The 23,579-nt window shown below is 44.1% G+C and overlaps 1 protein-coding gene across 1 annotated transcript in view; it reads left to right on the top strand.

Moving 5' to 3' along the window:
• The first annotated feature begins 1,061 nt into the window (after window positions 1–1,061).
• lrig3 (leucine-rich repeats and immunoglobulin-like domains 3) overlaps window positions 1,062–23,579 on the top strand; it is a 28,329-nt gene continuing 5,811 nt past the window's right edge. The window contains exons 1-11 of the mRNA XM_048268685.1: window positions 1,062–1,540; window positions 8,422–8,493; window positions 8,637–8,711; window positions 17,957–18,091; window positions 18,427–18,570; window positions 18,662–18,805; window positions 19,268–19,411; window positions 21,033–21,176; window positions 22,713–22,793; window positions 22,931–23,002; window positions 23,393–23,464. Of these exons, the coding sequence (XP_048124642.1) occupies window positions 1,338–1,540; window positions 8,422–8,493; window positions 8,637–8,711; window positions 17,957–18,091; window positions 18,427–18,570; window positions 18,662–18,805; window positions 19,268–19,411; window positions 21,033–21,176; window positions 22,713–22,793; window positions 22,931–23,002; window positions 23,393–23,464 (1,286 nt within the window). The 5' untranslated portion in view covers window positions 1,062–1,337. The remainder of the gene's footprint in view (window positions 1,541–8,421; window positions 8,494–8,636; window positions 8,712–17,956; window positions 18,092–18,426; window positions 18,571–18,661; window positions 18,806–19,267; window positions 19,412–21,032; window positions 21,177–22,712; window positions 22,794–22,930; window positions 23,003–23,392; window positions 23,465–23,579) is intronic.

Here is a 23,579-nt window from a genome sequence, read left to right as displayed (position 1 = left end):
AGACCTGTTATATGTGGTCAGCTGGGATCAGAAGACTTCTCACCTTCTTTCTATGTAGGTCAGATGTGTTCCATTAACAGGAAATAATTATTAGTCCTATTGTTTTGGTGTGGATTCATCGTCATCATGGAGGTGATGATAGGCTCTGAGACATTGAGACAGAAAGGATGAGTGAACTGTGATATTGCCTTTCACAGGCAGGAAAGGGTGAGGAAGCTGAGTCACACTTAGTCTTACACTTTCAAAGAATAAATAATCTCTCTCTTTCTTATGTTAACAGGGTTCCTTTCTCACCTATCTCCACCCTGGGAATCCATTATAACAGGAAAGTCTGCTGCCATTTAAATGTATTAGGCTGACAATCAAGGACAAGTTCATCAAACATGATATTACCCTCAGATTGTCTAAGTGATATATCCATTGTCAATTATAGCTATTTGATTGTGAGAGTAATGTTTCAGTCTTATATCACAATCATTAAGTCAAGTTACCACCCCTTGTCATCTACAATGATGGTTTTACTTGGCTATGACACTGAACACTTCTACAACCATGTGATAAGGTGTAGGATAACAGACAATTTCCCCCTCAATTCACAACCAACACAATCAAAGTAATAAGAGTGCATTTTGTAACCATATTATCCAAAAAGAAGCACCTTTTTCTAAGTTAAATTATTACATATTTCCAATAAACCAAACAAGGTTGTCTGCTAAGATGTCAATCAACGGATTTAATCAATCTAGACATTTTTAAGAATTGATCATGGGTCATTGCACACCATCCTCCCGTATCGATTCTTTTTTCACATCTTACACCTTAACGCAGCAACAATAAGCAGCAGCATTTAGGCCTATTTGTGATTGTTCCCTGGCTCATACAAATAAACAATGGTAGAACAAAGTAACTAACTTTGTTATCATATTTAAAATGATTGTAGCCAACGTTTTCACCGTCTAGCTTGCGCAATAGTCTACTACGTTTCCCATAATGCCTCCACGAAACCTTTGCGCCCACAAGAAAGTGTTTGCGCATTATCCCAACAACCAATGGGACGGCTCGCTACGGGAGTCTGGCATGTGTCTGAACAACGAAGTGAAAAAGTGTAGCCTGAAACTTTTCTCGAAGGCATGGAGGAGGTCTTACCGAAAGTTTAAGCTCCACACTATTTTAGTTTACACGGAGGAAAACAACCAAAGAACGCAGAGATTTGTAAATCCTTTACGAGACGAGGTTCTTACCTTGCGACTTTGGAGTTTTATTCTCTTCCGGATTTATCGTAGTCGCTTGGAAGTTCGTGTTTTTGGGAACGGAGCTGGAATTTTACCGTGTCGAAAATGTCCTCTCCAACGCGGCCGCTGAGGGCTGCGAAGTATGCAGTTGTTTTCCTCTTACTATGGCGAGTGGAACTAATACTTGGAAATGGAGACAAATCACATTCGTGTCCGTCTCCCTGCACATGTATAGATACTTTATTGGACTGCAGCCGACAGAAGTTGGGGAAAGTTCCTGATAATCTACCGCTTTGGATCGAACAGTTGTAAGTATATCAAAAATCGTTAGCTGTTTTTATCTTCACATATATAGCCTAGGGTTTGTAAATCCACTGGCCCATATCCGTTCTCCCGTTTTTGTTGTGGTAGTTCTACCACCTAATATATTTGTTGTTGGATAATTGTGTTTGCGACAAACTTTACGAATATGCGAATCTGTGTTTTGGATAGCCTACGTTACTTGTATCCTACGAGTAAGGGTTATGAGATTTAAATGGTTTCAGTGCGGCGTTGCTTCCCACAGAGCTTTGCTAATTTGCGAAAGGTGAGGCACTGTTGAACACGTTTTTTTTTATTTTTTAATTATAACTTTTAATATTACAATCAAATATCGGGGCTACATATGTTACCCGTAAGTCCTCAAGCGCTAAAAACAACAAATTCTAACGTAAGAAACTTTAACTAGCTTGCTAGCCTGCTTAGGTGCGTCTTGACGATTAGAACACTGCTTGGGTTTTTTTTACCTTTTGTGAAGTCTGGTAGGCCGTAGTGATTCATTGTAGCTACCGAGTTTAAACTAGTTACACATTTGTTGTAACAATATTGAATCATGGTAAGATTTGTGGTGCGGAATAGCGCGAAATGTAAATGACTGTATTCGCATGGCTAGTGGGGGTAGCAGACACGACAGGGTGCTTGCGCACTGAATAGGACCTCTCCTTGCGGGGAGCTGTCGTAAAATAGAAGGCCAAGGGTTTGCATCTCAATCCATCTTTTGTTATTAGATAAGCCTCAGTAGCGTGTCAGTTTCAGTGTCATTTTAATAGTAGGCCTATAACAAAATACCAGTTGCATCTACAAATAGCTTTTGACTTTATTTCTGATAAAAATGTATGCTTATGCCTCTCTTCTAAGGTCAGATTTGTGGGATTAGGAACAGATTTAAAAACTGTAATTAAACAAGGAAGAGCTGTTGATCTGGGCTCATATTTCCTTAAACATCATTACAATCTGAAGTGAAATATAATCCGTGTTTTATATAAGTATGGCTTTAAATGATTATTTATAATCATGGGTTGTTCAAGAAATACACATACAATACAATTGACACTACTGTTTTGTGAATAATGGGTCCCTGGTTTAACAGGGAAATTATATTATGGTGTATTTGTAAAGACCTGTTTAGTTTGCAGTGAATTCTGGTCGTAAAAAAGACTAAATAATATATAATGAAATAATAATTCAGAATATCCACCCAATTTATCCATTAATTTAAGATAACCTGGTGAATACACAGATGTGTGTGTGTGTAAAAGGATTTTGTTGTTAACCAGGCTCTAATAGTCTGACATTTTTATGCATTGTTAGGTTTGATTTCTTATTGTGTAGAAAAGCAATATAACAACATGGAATATATTCATGGTATAGGCCTTACACATAGTAGAATATATTCATGGAAGGCCCTACACCATGAATATATTCCACTATGTTGTTGTGTTGCTTTTGCTACCATGCGGAAAGACCTGGCAGAGTTGTCCCTTCTCACCATTTCTCATTTTTTCTCCCTCATATTTTCTATCGGCATCTCTCTCTTTCACTTACCCAAACACTCTCTCTCTCTGTCTTTCTTTCTCTCTCTCTCTCTCTCTGTCTCTCTCTCAAACACACACACACACTCTCTCTTTCTTCATCTGTCTGTCACACACATATATACACTCTCTCGCACACACACACACACACAAACACAAACATAAACCCACACACTGAGAGTGAGCAAAGGAGAAAAGGGGTCTAGTGAGTGAGAATTCCAGGCTTGGGAGGAATAAATTCTTGGCGCTGTGGCCTGCTAATTTACGAGCCTTTTCTCAGGCACATCTTAGAGAGCGGAGTGGAGCAGCACGGCCTGCTGGCCCTTTAGTTTGGCACGGCCCCCGATACTTCTGCTGAATTTGCAGCTGCGCACTGCAGCCATGGGAATGATTAAGAAGCCCAGCAGACATGATGGTGGGGTCCATCTGTGTGCAACTTTCAGGAGAGAGAGAGAGAGAGATGAAGGGAGGTACAGGAGAGAGAGAGAGAACATAAAGGGTTGGGGGAGGTAGAGCGAGAGAAAGCGTAAAGGGTTCGGGGAGGTAGAGAGAGAGGAAAAGAGGCACATGGAGGGGGGTCGAGGCAAGAGTGGGAGGGAGGTATAGGGGAAAGAGGGAGAAGGCAGGTTTGTGTGTGTGTGTGTGTGTGTGTATGTGTGATAGAGAGCAAACAGGAGAGATTGTTTTTCATGTGGAATCCATCTCCTATGGAAATCAGTTTTCTTTTTACCTGAGATCTTCATAAGATGTTGAGGTGTGAGTGTGGAAGTAGGGTGTGTAAAATAAACTCCAGACTCCAGCCATTTCTAACACTGTAAAGCCCCTGGAGTATTAATGCAGGCAGTATTTCCACATCTTTTTTATGCTGAACGACTGCAATATGCAGGTGTCCGAGACAGACTCTCAATGGACCTAGAACTGAAATGCTAGAACTGTGTCACTTTGTAGATAAAGCCAAAGGGTGTCAAACAGCTAAAGGCCTCAGCTTTGGTTGGTGGCAGGCAAAAATGTCTGCACTTGATATGACACACACACATACACACACACTTCTACATCTATTAGCCCAAGTGTTTCATACATACCCCACTTGAGAGCACAGACATGCATAATCTTATCACTGTGAAGAGGACCGATAGGTTCCCTCAAGCCCGTGTGTGTGTGTGTGAGAGAGAGAGAGAGAGAGGGCAAAAGAAACACATACACACACATAGACTTAGGTCAACTAGCCAAGCGAGCTCAGGAGAGTGATCTCCTGTGTGTGTGTGTGTGTGTGTGTGTGTGTGTGTGTGTGTGTGTGTGTGTGTGTGTGTGTGTGTGTGTGTGTGTGTGTGTGTGTGTGTGTGTGTGTGTGTGTGTGTGTGTGTGTGTGTGTGTGTTTATCTGATGAAACGTGTGTCGGGGACCTCAGGAGGAAGTGCTGGTGTTTAGAAGAGCTCTGCCTTATCGCTCCTCTCTGTGCAGCACTCCACACTGCTCTCAGCCCAGCTGCAGCACTGAGATGTCCATACAGATAGATATCCACACATCTACACACATGAAGAGAGAGGGAGAGACACACACTGAGAGAGAGAGAGAGAGAGAGAGAGAGAGAGAGAGAGACACAGAGAGAGACAGAGAGACACAGAGAGAGACACAGAGAGACTGAACAACACATACTGCTTTCTGTCAACAGAAGTGCAAGTATGGGCACCTTCACAGGGGGCAAATCACTGCATTCTGCTGTAGCTGTTTTTCACATGTAATGGTTCTCGTCCAATGTGGCGTTTGAAGGAATATATAAAAATCCACTGCCATATTGAGTTCATTAGAGTGAATGAATTAAATTACACAACGAAAAAATACTTGGAATAATACTCCCAATTTCCATTAATGTACGTTTAATATACCTTTTAAATATCAAAATGTTGAAGACTTCTGATTTGTATATAATTCATCTTTCTATGTAATACCTAGGCCTATATGTAGTTTTATATGTAGTATCGATGTAATAACATATGATTAAAATCCTGTAAGACACTGCAGTCTCATGATTATGAAACACATATTCATGTTAACCAGATCTTTAAGAAATGCAGAGTATGCTTAAAAGGATTTGTGTATGCATAATTAGGGATGTGCCATATCATATCACTATCAATACCAGAATTGATCATATAGTTGATGACATGTTTATGTATGTGACACAAGGCAGGCAGCTCACAAGTAGAAATAGAACAAGTTCAAACTGTAGGCTAAGAAGAAAAGTGAATCACTGATGATAATTAAGGTTGCGTTTTACTTTTTGGGTTTGCCCATTTTCAACACTGTAAACTGATATGAATTGTGACCGAGAAAAGCAGTGGGGAATGAAGTTTTCATATTGTCATTTGTTATCGCAAAACAATACATGGAAATATAATTATTTGAAGCTGGACGATTTTTTCAGACAGATTTTTGCCGTTTTTTTAATAATTGGCATCGGCCAATTGCATTTGCGGACAGCCCAGTGTTGTTGCTGTGGAACACGTGTGACCCTGCCCCTTGTGTCAATCAAACGGCAAGGCTTAAATTCTTCTTTCAAAGGCCTATATGGTTAATTGATTAGATATGAAATTTTACGTTTTGAGAAAATTTGTGAATAACTGTAGGCTACTTTAATACTTAATAACTTGAAAAAAAATATTAACCAGACAGACATATCGGCCATGGCTGCCCTGAGTTGGAGAATTAGGCCTACACTGTCACCTTCTGAGAGTTGTTTTACTGTGTTAGGCTCGGGACCCCTGCTTGGTTGTGCACTAAATCAGGCGTCATGCCTTGCTGCTTCGAGGCCTGCTCAAGGCAGTGAAAGTGTGTGTGTGTGTGAGACACAGAGAGAGACACAGAGAGACTGAACAACACATACTGCTTTCTGTCAACAGAAGTGCAAGTATGGGCAACCTTCAACAGGGGGCAAATCACTGCATTCTGCTGTAGCTGTTTTTCACATGTAATGGTTCTCGTCCAATGTGGCGCTTGAAGGAATATATAAAATCCACTGCCATATTGAGTTCATTAGAGTGAATGAATTAAATTACACAACGAAAAATACTTGGAATAATACTCCCAATTTCCATTAATGTACGTTTAATATACCTTTTTAAATATCAAAATGTTGAAGACTTCTGATTTGTATATAATTCATCTTTCTATGTAATACCTAGGCCTATATGTAGTTTTATATGTAGTATCGATGTAATAACATATGATTAAAATCCTGTAAGACACTGCAGTCTCATGATTATGAAACACATATTCATGTTAACCAGATCTTTAAGTACGCAGAGTATGCTTAAAGGATTTGTGTACGCAATTAGGGATGTGCCATATCATATCACTATCAATACCAGAATTGATCATATAGTTGATGACATGTTTATGTATGTGACACAAGGCAGGCAGCTCACAAGTAGAAATAGAACAAGTTCAAACTGTAGGCTAAGAAGAAAAGTGAATCACTGATGATAATTAAGGTTGCGTTTTACTTTTTGGGTTTGCCCATTTTCAACACTGTAAACTGATATGAATTGTGACCGAGAAAAGCAGTGGGGAATGAAGTTTTCATATTGTCATTTGTTATCGCAAACAATACATGGAAATATAATTATTTGAAGCTGGACGATTTTTCAGACAGATTTTTGCCGTTTTTTTAATAATTGGCATCGGCCAATTGCATTTGCGGACAGCCCAGTGTTGTTGCTGTGGAACACGTGTGACCCTGCCCCTTGTGTCAATCAAACGGCAAGGCTTAAATTCTTCTTTCAAAGGCCTATATGGTTAATTGATTAGATATGAAATTTTACGTTTTGAGAAAATTTGTGAATAACTGTAGGCTACTTTAATACTTAATAACTTGAAAAAAAATATTAACCAGACAGACATATCGGCCATGGCTGCCCTGAGTTGAGAATTAGGCCTACACTGTCACCTTCTGAGAGTTGTTTTACTGTGTTAGGCTCGGGACCCCCTGCTTGGTTGTGCACTAAATCAGGCGTCATGCCTTGCTGCTTCCGAGGCCTGCTCAAGGCAGTGAAAGTGTGTGTGTGTGTGTGTGTGTGTGTGTACAACTCCAGTCCCTGGGCCTCCCGAATGCTCACAGTACTGGGGTCCCCACAAAAAATTTTTTTTAAAAAAAAACTGGCTGGTGTTGAAGCACAAAACCAGGCGCTTGCAGCAGAATGGGGAGAGTAGAAGAGAGAGGAGGGGAGGGCAGGGTAGGCCAGGCCAGGCCAGGCCAGGCGCGACAGAAGAGATTGCACCAGAGAGGGGAGGAGGGAGGGAGGGGGAACCGGGAATCAAAGGCTTAGTGCTCATGCTCGCTCCCACATTGTGAATAGATTACGAGTCGTTACTCTTTTTTTACCTTTTTCTGCTCCCTCCCTCCCTTCCTCCCACACACACATATGCAGACACTCACACATAAACTCACACTCTCGCCTTCGCTCTCCATCTTTCCCTCTCCTTTCTCTCTTTCTCTCTCTCTCTTTCTCCCTCCCTCTCTTCTCAGTCTGTAATGGCTTCCAGATGGGGCACTGGGCCTAGCTTGAGTGTCTGGCACCACGGTGTGATGGTGAACGACTGCGTCAGTAACTCCACACTCTTATGGGGGCCAAGGCAGTCTCTCTCTCTCTCTCTCTCTCTCTCTCTCTCTCTCTCTCTCTCTCTCTCTCTCTCTCTCTCTCTCTCTCTCTCTCTCTCTCTCTCTCTCTCTCTTTTCTTTCTTTTTTCTTTCTTTCTCTCATTGTTTCCCCTCTCATTCTCTATTTGTCCCTCCTCTTTCTTTCTCTCTCTTGATGTTTTCCCCCTCTTATTCTCTATCACTCTTTCTTCTCTCTCTCTCTCTCTTTCTCTCCCTCCTCTCTACATCTTGTTTTCCCCTCTCGTTGTTCTCCATTCCTCTGTGCCAGTCTTCTTGGCCCGTTCTCAACTCAAATCCCTGGTCTTTTACTACAAAAAAAGTCAGAAGAGGCAAAACACCAGCACTGATTCCCACCACCACCACCACTGCCAGCCCACTCTACTTATCTGGTGGCCTGCTTAATATCCACATTTCACCAGCAGATTGTATGTGTGGACTTCTGTTATTACTGCCGTGTGTGTGTGTGTGTGTGAGAAAGAGAGAGTGAGTTTGTATGGGGGATAGAAAAGGTTGTGAATTTGTCTTGGGACAAGCCTAATTTGGTAGCATGGCAAACTAAATTCTCCTGAAGAATCATAAACCACACCATGGTTTGGTAAGAGTTTGTCACATCAGCCAACAGACACAAACATGCACACACACTCTCTCACTCACTCATACTCACCCATGCCTGTCTTTGCAGGGACCTGAGCCATAACAAGCTCCAGTCACTTGACGGTTCTTTGTTTGGGAAACTACAGCACCTAAGTGAAATGTAAGTATGCCGGTCCTTCCCCTGCCCCAAAGCCCATTACTTCCTAAAATAAACAGCTCCTTCAGCACCTCTGGCTGGCTCTGGTGATTCTCCTCTCCTGTGACACATCCTCCAACCTGTGCCCCTTGTTTATCCCTCCGCAGAAAGTTAAACAACAACGAGCTGGACGCAATTCCTGATCTGGGCCCGGTGGCAGGAAACATCACAACTCTGATTCTGTGAGTATTGGGGTCCAGCTTTGAATCTCTGCTGCACTTTTGTGTGTGTGTGTGTGTTTTATCACTCTGTGCTAGTGTCAGGCCTGGGAGTCTTTGTTTGTGTGTCTTTGTGTGTTCTTTCATGGCTGGCTGCCTTTCCTTCTTAAAACCTCCGGCAGAGGAGCGTGCATTTCCTGCATGCGTTTGGTACCTTGTTTGCCTGTCTTTTTTGATTAGCCCGGTATAGCAGTACACATAGAGAAGGCGATTTGTGTGTTTTCTTTTCAGCATGTGTTTGTGTTTTTGTATCTTTCCTCTGACAAACTGTGTTTGCTGATTTTGCTTTGTATGTTTTTTCGCATTTGTTTTTTGTCCCTTATACCTCTGCACGTCGTCCATGTTTGCTGCGTCTCCTTTCCCAGTCTCTGCTGGTGCTGTACGTACCAGGGAACTGCACCGCACTAGCCAGGGATGCAGTGAGAGTTAGCCGCCTGTAATTAAGATTCCTCTAGCGGCCACCAGTGTAGTCGCACTCCCAGCCCGAGTCTCTACTCTCTCTCTCTCTCTCTCTTTCTCTCTGTCTCTCTCTGTCTCTCTGTGTGCTCCCAGAGTCCCGTGGTGCTAGTACCCAGACAGTACTTGCGGCGTGAGAAGTACCAGTCGCTTGCCAGACTGGTCATTTGAAACAGCGTGTCCTTTCGTGTTCCTCTAGGGTCAGGATCATCTGCCGGAAATAGTTCCATGCGGCCGTAGAGCCACAACAGTGCAGGATTAAGCTACTCCCAATTCTTTATTGGCTTTTTTGATGGTTTACACGTAAAATGGCATAAAAACGCCGGTTCCCTCCATTTTCAAAGTGCTTTCATGTCAGGATGATGGATGTCCAGTGGCTTCAGAGTTGCTTGTGAATGATGTGCTGCTTTGGGTTTCTGTGTAGTCCGGGTCAGGCTGGGTTGTATGGTTCATCCAAGCAGAAGGCAGGACTCACAGATAAACAGCTTGCTATTACATCTTTAAAATCAGACTAGTATGGAGACAATATAGGGCCCAAGCCTTCCAGATTGATAATCTCTCCTCATGAAATCAAATGAATGCGCAGTTTCCTGCACATAGATTTAGTCTAGTCCTAGACCAAAAGAAGACTTCGGTGAGGATCTCCACTGAAAGAGCTTTTAGTTTTAAGTCGCTACTGTAACTATAATATGATAATCTGTTCAGCCATTGTAGGCTTATGCAAATTCAATTTGAGGTCACTGAGGGCCTGTCCACACGGAGACGGAAACGCAGAGGTTTTGCTTCGTCTTGGCCGAGCGTCCAAACGAATCCTGTAAATGCACTGCCCGAAACCGCACTTTTCTGAAACCTGGTCCCAGAGTGGAAAAATCTGAAACCGTAGCCCGTTTGAATTCGTTTAGACAGCGAAACCGCACATCCTGCTGTGTATCGATGATGTCATCGCCACACCTCAGCTGCCCTGGACTTGCACTTATAGTATTGCCTAACAATACTAGTTTTCATACATGACATTACCTACGATTACACTCCGTAAGATAAATATCACAACTGGTGCTGCGCAGCGATGATAGCTTATGACTTGATGGACTGAACACTGTTTTTCCCGGTGTTTTTTTATGCATTCTAGCTACTGTCAGTGACGCGAGAGAACTTAAGTTATTAGGAAAGTGCGGTGTAAGTTTAGGCTACATTAATTTGTGCGTAGTGCCAGTGTCATTAATTTATTTTACATGTCTTACAACACATGCATTCACAGTCGAGTGAAATCAGATATAAGCATACAAAGGCGCTTTAGAACTCACGTTAAGCCGATGGTAGCACACTGAATGCAAATGCGCCGATTTGATGCAGGCAAGCGTATTGACTGTTACTAACGAAGGTTTTATAGCAATATTATAAATGTGGCGACAGAATAGCCTAGAACTTGGGTAAGCCTTGCGTTTAGTAGCCTAATTGCGGTGATAGCAAAAAAAACTCAAATGTGAATCACGGACTATCCTACAACCAAAGAAAGTAAAAAGGTGATTAGTAGGCCTACCTGGCGTTAGCCAAATAAAGGACGGGACTGCACCCTTCACAAACCGTAAAATAAAGTTTATTAGTTTTACAGTTGACTACAGTTGACAGTTCACCATCAGTCCACACAAACAATTCTGGTTTCCTTGCACTAGCCATTTCATCAGAGTAGCCTACTCTGTCTGTTTGTAAAGCTTAAAGTTTTGGTCAATTTCTGTAAAGAAACAGTGCCACCTATAGGCCTGGGGTATGAAGTAACGTGTTGAGTCGTGTTGAGATGGATCCGTTTGGACGCATGTAGGTGTACGTGTAGACTAGGCCTGAGGTCTTTAGAGACACATTTGAATGATTCATATTAGTTCGTATCTAGGTTTAATCGTGTCTGCTGTTCTCATCATTTTTGTATTGTAGGTTTGTTGATGAGATCGTGAACACATTTTCACACTGCAGAAAGTGATTGTAGAAAAAGAACTCTGTGCAGACACATTAAATCACCTGTAGACACCTCACCTGAAGATATTCAAGGATCAAATGATTTTCGTGTTTGCGTTCTCACATCTGCCCCCCTCCACTACTATCACTGCCAAAAAAAAGGAATGTCAGGGAAGCACTGGATTTAGGGTGAAAACTAGAACAAGGTTTATCTCCTCCTCTACCTGCAGCCCCCAGACAAACAAGCCAGAACATGAGGAGAAGCCCGAGTTAGGAGGTGTGCAGACATGTGTGTGTGTGAGCGAGAGAGAGAACGTGTGTATGTGTGAGAGAGTGTGTGTGTGTGAGGTGTGTGAGGTGTGGCCTCGACCCACAGGTGTGAATGAAAGAACGCTCCCTCTAGCCTGCTGGTGGGTGAAGTGTACCTGCAGGCCTGTAGGAGTTTTAGGTGTTTTTTTTGACACAGCCGGCCATTCAAAAGTTTCGGGTTACTTTGAAATATTCTTGTTTTTCATGAAAACATACATGAATTGAATAGGAATTGGGACCAAGTGAATAGGAAATACATATTAGAGGTTAGACATGATGCTTTTTTGTTAATGTTTATTTTTTTCTCAAACCACCTCCTACTTACAACACACTCGTTCAATGTTTGTGGCTTTTGACATTTGACGGAAGCTCGCCTCGTACCTCTAAAGAACCGTGGCTCTCGTGGAGGACCGGAGGCTCTCTGTTTCCAGAGAACTCGGTGGTGGTCATGGTGGATTTGTTTTGTCTTTGTCGGGTGGTAGTGGTATGGATGGAAGAGGCCTTGGTGCTACAGGCAAATGTGCTGAAAATTTGAGCTGTCACTTTGAATCAGCAGCACCCGCTCTGCTCACCACACCCCACAGCCCCTTCTTTTGGGAGGGAGGGCGGAATGATGGTCAGTGTGTGTGTGTGTGTGTGTGTGTGTGTGTGTGAGAGAGTGATGAGCCGGTGGTGGTTGTGGAGGATCGAGGGGGGTTGCAAATAGCACATTTCTCCTTGGTTGTGTGTCATTCTCTTTCCCTCTCTCTCTGGTGGAGAATGCGCCTGAGTAAGTGTGGTATTTCCTATTGGACGGCGAACAGAGATTTTTCGGGGGCCGTCAGATGACTCCGCTCTCCCTGCCGTGGCGCCTCAAATGCAAGCCCAGGCTGCCTGCCTGCATTGGGGAAGAAAAGAGAGATTGAGTGAGAGAGAGAGAGAAAGAGTGAAGTAAAGGGAGAAGGAGAGGGCACCAAGGGAATACCAAGGTGCTGGGGCGGGGGGGTGGTGAGAGAGAGACAGAGAGAGAGACAGAGAGAGAGAGAGCAAGCAAGAAAGCAGCATAGTTTATCGAGAACAATTCTGTTATGGAACTCCTCACTCTGAGTGAGTCAGCCCCTCAACACCAATTTTATTTTGTTCTGTTTTTCATTTGTATTTTTATTTTATTTTATCAAATGCAGACTGCTTTGAAGACTTGAGATGGGAAATTGAGACTGTAGATTTGTGTTGGCTCGTTCTCTTTTTGAACTGCTTGCTGGCAAGGAGCAGTTCTGGAATGTGCGTGGTGTAGTTTTTTTCCCACATTTTCTGAGGCAAGCCCTAAATTTTGGTCAGTGAGAAACATATGAGAAAGTGTATGGAAAAAATCCCTCTGGCATCTCCCTCCACACTCCTCTCACACACAAACACACACAAACACACTCTCACACTCACACACTCACACACACACACACACAAACACACATGATAAGAGATGAGGCGGTATCACTCTTTTTAATCAAAGCAGTCCCAAGTTACTTGTTTTTTTTTCCAGTGCGATCCAAATTAGCCCTGCAATCAAAGAACAATTTGCCAACAAACAGCATTCGTAGTACAGAGAGTGAGAGAGAGAAAGAGAGTGAGAGAGAGCAAGAGAGAGCGAGCAATGGAAAGAGAGAGAGAGAGAGTGATGGATAGATACAGGGAGAGAGACTTTGCCGTAAAAAGCAGAGGTCCCCTTTAATGGTTAAAACCCCCATAAATTCCTGGGAAATTGTTCAATTAATTAAAATGATCATGACTCGATTACTGCCAGCTGCTGCTCGAGAGCCGTTTGTTTTTCCTGCAGACTCCAGGGTCAGAGGAGTCGGCCAGAGCTGCCACTATGTCTGCCTGACTGTTTGAATAAGAACTAAGTGGCATTTGATACTCTGCTGCTCTTTTCTCCCTCTCTCTCCCTTTCCATCTCTCTTTCTCTCTCTCTCTCTCTTTCTCCAAGTCTCTTTCTTGTGCTCTCTCTTTCTTTCTCTCTCTCTCTCTCTCTCTCTCTCTCTCTCTCTCTTCTCTTTTCTCTCTCCAAGTCTCTTTCTTGTGCTCTCTCTTTCTTTCTCTCTCTGTGTCGTACTCCATCTCTGTCCTTTGCTCTCCTTTTTACATTCTCTGGTGGTCTCACCATTCTCTCTCACTTTCTCTCTCTAGCTCCTTCGCTCCTCCTATTTTCTTTGCTTGCAGCCCCCCCCCACCCACCCAACACACACATACACACCACACACAAACTACACACACACACACACACCAGGCAAAGGAGACAGAAGTAGAAGGAGAGAGTTTTGGAGTGTTCTCCTGTGTCATGGGAGAGGAAACTCTTTGACTCTACAAGATGTGAAGGGGAGGCTTAGGGAAGGGTCCATTGTAGTTGCCATCTTATTAATCTCATGCAGAAGGGATCATTACCACATGGGGAAAATATGCCGAAATTGAATTTGTGCTTGTGTGAAAAAATAATGATTTTCTGTACCTCGGCCTGTGTATCTGTTTTTGTGTGTGTGGGAGAGCGAGAGAGTTTTATTTTTTCCTCAAGCACTCCCTCTGCCAAGTTTCTTGTGGGTGTGTGTATTTTCTATAATAGTTGAAAGCGGCACATACAGCAATGGCATCAGTGGGCACTATAGTTCCAACACACACACACACACACACACACACACACACACTTTGGGTTGCGGATCAGCTCTTCTAGAACTCTAGAAGTGTCTGGAAGTATAAACTCTTTCCCAGAATACTACAGAACTGCATCCAAACGCACAGGGTGTCTAGTGTCTAGTTTGTGATGAAGTCAAAATAAACACATTCAGACAAGAAATGTGAAAACTATGTTTGTTTGTTCTTCTGTTTATGTTTTGATTTTTTTTTTTTTTTTAGATCTTTGAGGTTTTGGCAAAATACTCGATTTTTGATGCACTCATGTAGATATTTGAGAATGCTGTCCTTCCATGAGCTTCTTTTTCAAACCTTGGCATATTTAAATTTTTAGTAAAATATTTAGCAAAAGACACACCTGAAGGAAAACTATAATCAAGCTTGCCGGTGTGATATTTCAGTCTGCCTTTTGTGTACGTTTTGGTATAAATGTTAGACATTGGAATGCTAGTTATGTACCAAGCCAGTGGAGCAGTAAAGGAACAGTAATAATTCACTCATTATTTAGTGAGCTGTGGCTCCTCACACACACACACATGTTTATATATTTAAGACATTTTTTTATCTCTACCTAAGAAGGGAAATATTTTCTTAGATCAGTTGTCTTATCTTAACAGTTCATGTCTGATACAAATTATTATTATTTTTATTGAGTTGCCTGTCTAGAATGTGGCTTGTTTGTTCCTCAGATGTTAGACAAGTCTAGTGTATGGCATAGATTAGCTGTTTGTTTGTGTGTGTGTGTGTCTGTGTGTCTGTGTCTGTGTCTGGGTGTTTGTTTGAGTAAGTGTGTGAACGCGAGCAGAGCCCTGGGCTTGAAGACTGACAGGCCAGGCCTCAGCCTATTTAAGTAATGGCACGTAATGGCCTTATTTGCAGAAAATTGGTGAAACAAATTGAAATTTTGTGTGGCGTCAGACGCACAATGACCACGTTGTTTTGGCCTGCACCTGGCCTTGGACCTGGAGCTGCATACGAGCAGAGACGAGTCTGTGTGTGTGTGTGTGATTTAGAGAGAAAACAGAAAATAAGGGAAGCCTTTAAACAACTCAGGAGGCATTTGTTCTTGGAGGGAAGTAAAGGCATGAAAGCTAACAAGAGCGAGAGAGAGAGAGAGCGAGCGAGCGAGCGAGAGAGAGCGAGAGAGAGAGCGAGATGAGTGGGGCAGGAAGAAGGAGGCGGTTTCGATTGAGGTTTGAGTGGAACTGCGAGTGGGTTTATCAACTTTGTTAGATGGAAAAGTCTACCCTTGGGAGTCCTTGGATTAGGCATGCTCAGAGGATGCCTGTTGACTGTGTACTACTGTACCATTTATGTCAGTCATAAGTGTGTCTGTTATGTTGTGATGCAACAGACAGGTAAAACTTTGGTGAGATCTGATAAGCAGGCCTCACCTCTCTGCTTTACTCAGTGTCACGCAGGTGCTGGGGTTTCTGCATCTTATTTATCGACCGAGTTTGTCACCAATTCCTGGATCTACACAGCCCTCTCGTTTGCTTTCACCCATGACCTGTGTGTGTGTTTCTGCGTGAGAGAGAGCGAGAGATAAGGGTACTGTGTGCTATGGAAGGTGAAGAATTTAGACAGACAAAATGGGTCGGGCAGACGTATTGAGAGTGGATGACCATAATATTAATTGTCAGAGGACGAGAGTTTTAGAGAAAGAATGGCTATGAGTGAAGGACAGATTGAGAGAAAGATTCTGTGTGTGTGAGAGAGAGGGTGAAAGAGAGAGACTGTGTGTGTGGGAGACAGACAGAAAGAGTGTGTGTGTGAGGTGAAAGAGGAGCCGCAGGTGGAGCGCAGCTTCTTTTGTGTGCTGGCCGGGGGCTGCCGGTGCGTGCTAAGCCCTTTGCAAATCTGCACACAAAAGGCCAGCTTATTGCGGGCCTGTCTTCTGGGGGGGACGGCTCCACCATGGCCGCCGCCTGGCTGTCGACATTCCCCGTCATCTCTGAGGACTCTCTCGCTCGCTCTTTATTTCCTGTGGTGTGGCCACAGCCGTAGACTCAGGTGAGCAGTGCCCAGGTCTTCCACAGACGTCCATAGAGACAGTGTTGGAATGCAGGGTATTTTGTTATTCTGTGTTGCCGTCCCAAGGCCTTTGCTAGGCTGGCACGTTGTAGGCTGGCATGGGTCGTGCTGAGCTTTGGTTGCTCTGGCTGATGAGTGGTGCAAGGGGTTGAGGGTAGACATGCGCTGGCAGGATGAGGTTACCCTGAGGCCTTTCCACCAACCCCAGCTCCAGACTCCAGTAGAGGAGGAAGAGAAGGACAAATTGAGTGTCCTTCATGGTTCTCTTCAAGTTCCTCGGAGAGCTGAGAACTGAAAATGTTCCAGAAAGATCTCTGAGAGAATCTTAAGGAGAACCTTCTAGGAGTTCTTTAGTTGTAGTTAATAGTTTTTTACTTAATAGTTGCATAGCATGCCAGTGGAGGAGTTTATTATTACTCTATAGGAAGATATGCTGCATATGCTGGATATGAACTTAGTTAGTAGTAGTTAAGTTACAACTGAACACAGACTCGTCAACGAATGGTTTTAACACAGCATTTCTTTACCACCATGTTGAACGGGAAGAATTCTGTCTCGAGGCTTGTTCCTCCCGCTCTCAGTTATGCATCATGGCCCAAGCATGTGTGTAAGGCCAGTCTGAGACTACCACAGAATTAGTGTGCAGTTTGATTTGGTTAGATCAAAGAAGTAACTGCTCATTAGATATTTCTGTATTTCTTACTGAGCTCAGGGAGGTAAAATCCATCAGCATGATTGTAGCGGATATTGAAGCAAGACCCGCAATCCAGCAAGCATGATGGAATCCCCCCCAGCCCCCAATTCTCTCCCTCTTCCTCACGCATGTTCTCTCTCTCTCTCTCTCTCTCTCTCTCTCTCTCTCTCTCTCTCTCTCTCTCTCTCTCTCTCTCTCTCTCTCTCTCTCTCTCTCTCTCTCTCCTCTCACTCTCACTCTCACTCTCCCTCTCACTCTCTCCCTCTCTTACTCCCTACCAAAATCTCTCCCAAACTCTCTCCCTCTCACTCTCTGGGTGCACAAAGAGCACACTGTACAAGGCCCTGTTTATAACCCAGGCCGTCCCTGCACTGCAATTTAGGAGGCGTGCAACTCAGGAAATCGTCGGCCCCTGCCGCGGCATGCTTTCGCTCAGGGGATGCCATTCATCAGACAAGTAATTGGCAGGTTTTTTTAAATACCTTGTTAGTAATTACCTTATAAACTAAATAACACAGCACTGAAGCCCCCACGGCTGGGGTCGACCCCCATCCATAAGACTCGGCATCGTCGGTTTGCGAAAAGGTGCCTGTGACAACGGCCATGATAGTGAGGTAGTCAGACTCAAATTTCCACAACAATTGTGATTGAAGAAAACTTCAGATTTGCCAGAAGAACTTAACTATGTGGATAGAAGCTGACTCCTTTCCTGGGAATGATCAGTGAATCAGAGGACACTCAACTGCAGCAGTAGTCAAATCAGCCATGCAACTGCTGCTGCGGCCACTACACCTAGATCTAGGGCTTTCAGGACTTGCGCTCTGAGCTGTTTTAAGATGATGCCTGTTGTTAACATAACAAGTCAGAAAAATGTACCTGAATGTATCTCATATTGGAATAGTTTGGAGGGTGGTACAGAGTGTAAAGTGCATTTGTTGATACCAGTTGTTTCTCTTTGATGCTCTTTTTTCCACCTTTTCGTGAGTAGCTCCGTCCGGGTCTATGTGTGTGAGGGAAATGTGAGCTCGTTGACCCGTGTTATTAAAATATCCCCCGCCCTCCCCTGTTTGGACGTAATTAATTGAGCCGCCGGTGTCTGTGTTTTCAGAGCAAACAACAAGATCAGCAGGATGTCCCCGGAGCACCTGAAGCCCATGGCGGCCCTGGAGACGCTTGACCTTAGCAACAACAACCTGGTCGAGCTGCGCAGCGGATCGCTACCCCCTCTGCCTCTCAAGAACCTGTAAGTCCCCAGCCCACCCCCAGCAGCGACCACCCAGCCTTCAGAATGACCGTTAGGGCCAATTTAACACCAAACAGGAGCTAACGGCAGCTGTGCTTACACTATACCACACACAGAGGCATCTAGAAAATCATAACATAAAAAAAGGATTTTGTATACTCATTTCTCTCTAGATATGACTACTGGAATTGTTTGTCTATTTTATATTACATACTTTCAAGCTTCTAGGAAAAAGAGTGCAGACTTTGGCTTTAAGAATTTGTAACTTTCGACTTCAGATAGCTGTTATTTAAAAGCAAAATGAAAGGTCATTGACTCATCCAACTCTGCTTAAGGTACCTGAACAACAACCGGATATCTATGTTGGAGTTGGGTTGCTTCGGGAACCTGTCCGGAACGCTCCAAGTTCTCCGGCTCAATCGGAACAAACTCTCCAACATCCCTGCCAAGCTCTTCCAGCTCCCCAATCTGCAGCATCTGTAAGTAACCCCCCACCCCAATCTCATTGGCTGCAAATCGTGCTTGTCAACCCTCAATGACCACTGATTGGCTGTGTCCTCCTGCCTACAGCGACTTGAGCCGGAACCGAGTGCGGCGTATCGAGGGCCTGACGTTCCACGGGCTGCCCGGGCTGCGGTCTCTACGCATGCAGCGGAATGGCATCACTCGCCTGATGGACGGAGCGTTCTGGGGTCTCAGCAACATGACAGTGTTGTAAGTTCTCTCAATCCTACTCTTCCATGTTCCTTTCAGCACAAAAAAATGGCCACAACCTTATAGCCAGTCAGTCTGTCTGTCTAGTCGTTTGAAATGAGTTTGAATAATATTTGAATCTTCACATGGATTCAAGTATAAGCACAGTACTCAGTTGCCAAGCTCACTGTACCACTCACTTAAATATGGCTGACTTGTAAGCAGGTTTGTTTTACAAGTGCTTATTTTGTATCACCAGGTTTGTGCTTGTGGTTGTTAACATGTCTATGTGAAAGTGTCTGCTCACACATTGACATATTTTAAGCAGCTATGCCTCTCATATATGCATGTATGTGTGTGTGTGTGGATGGTTTTCCATTTGTGCATTATGCACTAATGTGTGTGAGTGCATGTGGTTTACTTGTGCATTGTGCGCTAACGCGTGTGTGTGTGTGTGTGTGTGTGTGTGTGTGTGTATTGCAGGCAGCTGGAGTACAACAACCTGACGGAGGTGAGTAAGGGCTGGCTCTACGGGCTCCGGACGCTGCAGCAGCTGCACCTGGCCCACAACACCATCAGCCGGATCCGCCCCGACGCCTGGGAGTTTTGCCAGGCGCTCAGCGAGCTGTGAGTGCGCCTTTATGCTCTTTTTTCCCTCTTTCTTTTTTTGCTTTTCTTCTCTCTCTTTTCCCTCTCCTCAACTTCACTCTTTTTTTTTTTTTTTTACTCGCTCACTTCTGTTTTGTCTTGTGTTTGCTCTATTCTTTCGTGTTCCCCTTTCTCCACTCGTTTTTTCTTGCTTTGTCTGTCTGATGTGTTCTCTCTCTCTCTCACTCTCTTTCTCCCCTTCTCTCTTGCTTTCGGGCACCACCCGCACCATTCTGCTGCCAAAAACATAAAAACATGAGTGAGCCAACAACTCGCCCCTCCCCTCCCTCTCCCCTCTCCCCCAAACCCATCCCCCTCCCTCTGTCCCGCCACGTCACACCCACAAGAAAGTGGGTAAGGGGGCGGTCCATAACCTCAGCGTGATGGACCATAAGTGGCGGTGAGAAATGTCACCCCCTCCCCAACACATGCACAGACTCTTGCTCACACACACACACACACATTTGGCCCTTCTTTCTGCACCTCTTTCTGTGTGTTTATTGTTTACAACTAGCACCCTGTGTTTGGAGATTTGCTGGTGAGGGGGACAGGAGTTTGTGTGTGTGTGTGTGTGTGTGTGTGTGTGTGAGACTCTTCTCACTTTCTTCAGTGAAGACTCTGTGTTTGTTGCAAATTAGCCTGCAAACTACCCTGCACATTTCTATCAAAATCACTCGAGTTTGAGATTAGCACTGTTAGTGTGAGTGAATTTTGGTCAGTGTTGAATTACACTAGCATTTTCTTAGATTATAGAAAAGGGCTTGCTGGATCTTGCATTAAGACAAACACTACTCTTTCATGTAGTTTCCATCAGGAATTGAAAGGGAAAATGAACGGGTGCCATTAGCCCCATTTTGTGCGAGAACAGGGCCTACTGCACACTCCAGAAAGCAAAGCCCTAATGAGCTCTTGTGCGTGTGCAGCAGTTTTGGAAAATGTATCTGCAGGCAGCCTGGAACACACCTTTAGGAAACATCCATGGCCATCCAAGAAGAGGCGACTTTGTATTTTCAGTGTTTTTAAAGGATGCTGTCATTATAATAAAGCCCGCAGCTTACTCATCTTTCTGATGTCAGTCTCAGCGTTGCCAAGAGGAATGCTGTGTCTTTCCGTGACAGCTACGTGACATGTCGTACCAGTTCAGTCTTCCATTGTATGCGGACAAAACCAAAACCACCTTATAATTCATACACAGCTTTTCTGTACAGTTATATAACTAAGATTGCTTAGTATTTAAAAAATAAATAAATTAAGGCACCTTAGAATGGGAGGAAAATGAGATGCTTTGAAATGAGAATTTACTTTTTTTTTGTTAGTAACTGCTGTTAGAAATTTAGATAGTTACAGAAAACATAGCCTAACCCAATCAATACTGGCTTGTCCTTTTGTGGACTCACACACAAATATGCAGTGCATTTTTGCAGTCTGTCTCGATATGTGGCTGTAATATTTGGCTAGTTCTCCACACCATCGAAGGCTTCCCCTATTTTTTATTTTTTTTTAAAGTACAAAAGGGAGAAACAAACATTGTATTGTATATGTTGGCACCACGTTTCGCTCCCCTGACCCAGCATGCCTCTCTTCTCCTCCCGTGTCCCAGGGACCTGAGCTCCAACCACCTGACGCGGCTGGAGGAGTCCAGCTTCGCGGGCCTCAGCGTTCTCGACCAGCTCCACATCGGCAACAACAAAGTCAGCTTCGTCGCCGACGGCGCCTTCCGCGGCCTCTCGAGGCTACAGACCCTGTGAGTAAAACTGAGAAATGGGGTGGGTTTGGGGTAGGGGGGAGAGACGAGCCTTTGTTGGTGCAAGGTTTTGCACTCTCTCGAGTCACAGCTCAAGGGGAAGAGTTTTCTTACTTCCAAAGCAATGGGGTGTTGGGGGGGCAGGAGGAGGAGGAGGAGGAGGAGTGAGGGGTTGGTTGGGGGGGTCAGAGCGGAGTTTAGTCTGGGGTGTTGCATTTTCCTCTCTGTAACCCCTTCTCCACCTCCACCTTCCACCTCCACCCTCCCTCTCTGGTGTTTGTTTTGGTACGTGAGATGGTTTAGCGCATTGTGGGTTTCTCCATGGATGTTGGGGAGGAAAAAAAATCCCCAAACCTCAACGAGTCGCACGAAAAACGAAATGCACATACATACTCGTGCTCTCTCTCTCTCTCTCTCTCTCTCTCTCTCTCTCTCTCTCTCTCTCTCTCTCTCTCCCCTCTCTCCCTCTCTCCCTCTCCCTCTGTCTCTGTCTCTTCCTCCCTCCCTCCCTCTCCTGCACTCTCTCACATACTCTCTAATGCACACTTACACACACACACACACACACTCTCTCTAATACACATACACACACACACACATATGTACATGTACACTCTAGCACTCTTATTCCCCTGTTTCACGTCACTGCTTCAGTTCCTTTCGTCTGGAAGGCTACAAACTGTCTCCTTCCATTTTGCCTTAAACAGAACCAAATGTTAGCCATGCATGAGGGGTCAGTACAGGGCAGGTGTTCAGGGGGGTGACGGCTGGGGGGGAAGGGAATCGGAGGCAGGGAGCGCTGGGGTCACATTGCCCCAACCCCCCCAGCCACAAAAAGACCCAATCATTTGTAACCAGGCATGCAAAGGGGAAAAACTAGCTGTTGGAAATAATTTAAGAAGAGTGTGGGGGGAGTGTGTGTGTGTGTGTTGCCAGGAGTTGGTGCCCCACCCTTGCTGCAGACCCTCTGATTTTACCCCTTTGCTGCACATCTGGGTTGTGCCAATTAGCAACTCTGTGTGGTTGACTGAAAGGACTAACTGTCTTTACCGATGCTGACTACATCTGCTCTGAACCTAACAAGGTTTAAAGAATCACAAGTTACCCAATTGTGTATTAATCAAATTATTATTCATACATAATGTTAGCATGAATGTTTTAAGTGTGAGCTGTCTCTAGTCTCTCAGTTGACGACTGAAGACTTCAACTTCAGCTTAGAAATATTTTACATTCCGGAAAAGAGAGAACCATGATTTTTTTTTTGTCAGTGTAACAGGAAGTACTTATGGCCTTGGGAACAGCCTGCAAAAAGTATTTTACACGCAAGGTCTGAGTATTCCTTTGAGAAAGCAAAACCAATTGAGGAAACCTCTTTAAAGACCCACAAAAAGCACTCAGAGACTTCCGACTGGCAACACGGGGCCCCTATATGGAATTCCTGTTTAACTCCGCTCCGTGGAAGACTCGTGAGTGCAGTATGGCTCTGGGTTTGGGGTGTGGATTTTAACAATGTGGTCGCGCTTTGATGTCTCACAGGGATTTGAAAAACAATGAAATCTCGTGGACCATCGAGGACATGAACGGCCCATTCCGCGTACTGGACAAGCTGAAGAAGCTGTAAGTTTTATTTGTTTGTGTACTCTTTTTTTGTCAAGTATAAAATGTTGAACTTTGTAATTAAATTAGAAATATTAGAGCTATGTGCTGTGGAATGTGACTGACCATAGAGGAAATGTCTGTCTGTCCTCGTCCAGATTTCTGCAGGGGAACCGCATCCGCTCTGTTACCAAGAGTTCCTTCTCTGGACTGAAAATGCTGGAGCACCTGTGAGTATTTCTTTTTGTCTTCCGATATTTTTCCCTCTAATATACCTTATGGTTTAAAAAGCAAACATGACTCATATGTACCTGTCATTTTCTTTTCATAACCACTCAGCCTAAAATTATAGACATGCCCTTATGCCATTCATAACAGAAGCATGTGTCTAATGATAGAAGTGTTGGCCTGGTTAAGGTTTAGGAAAGCGCAAGTGGACTGTCTACATATTATCCCAGTCTAAAATCAGTTGTACCTTGTCCCCTAGTCAGCCATGTTGTTTAGTTGCATAAACTGAATATGTACTGTTGGTCATCCAGGGTTCCAGGAACCCTTGTTTGGGTTTGTTGTTTTTGATTGCCACAGTGATCATGTTCAGTCTCATGTTTTTCCCTATACAGAGACCTGAGCAACAATGCCATCATGTCTATTCAAGCCAATGCCTTCTCTGAGATGAAACTACTCACTGAGCTGTGAGTTCACACAATCAATTCTGATCCATCTTCTGCTCCTGCATGTTCCCTACTCCCCTGTGCAATTCTGATTCTAGTCTTAGACAGACGGCTAATATAATGCACCGTACAGTTT

Source organism: Alosa alosa, chromosome 17 (genome assembly GCF_017589495.1).
Source record: "Alosa alosa isolate M-15738 ecotype Scorff River chromosome 17, AALO_Geno_1.1, whole genome shotgun sequence".
Lineage (NCBI taxonomy): Eukaryota > Metazoa > Chordata > Actinopteri > Clupeiformes > Clupeidae > Alosa > Alosa alosa.
The sequence above is the reverse complement of the archived record's forward strand: the minus strand, read 5'-3'. Positions and strand labels throughout refer to the sequence as shown.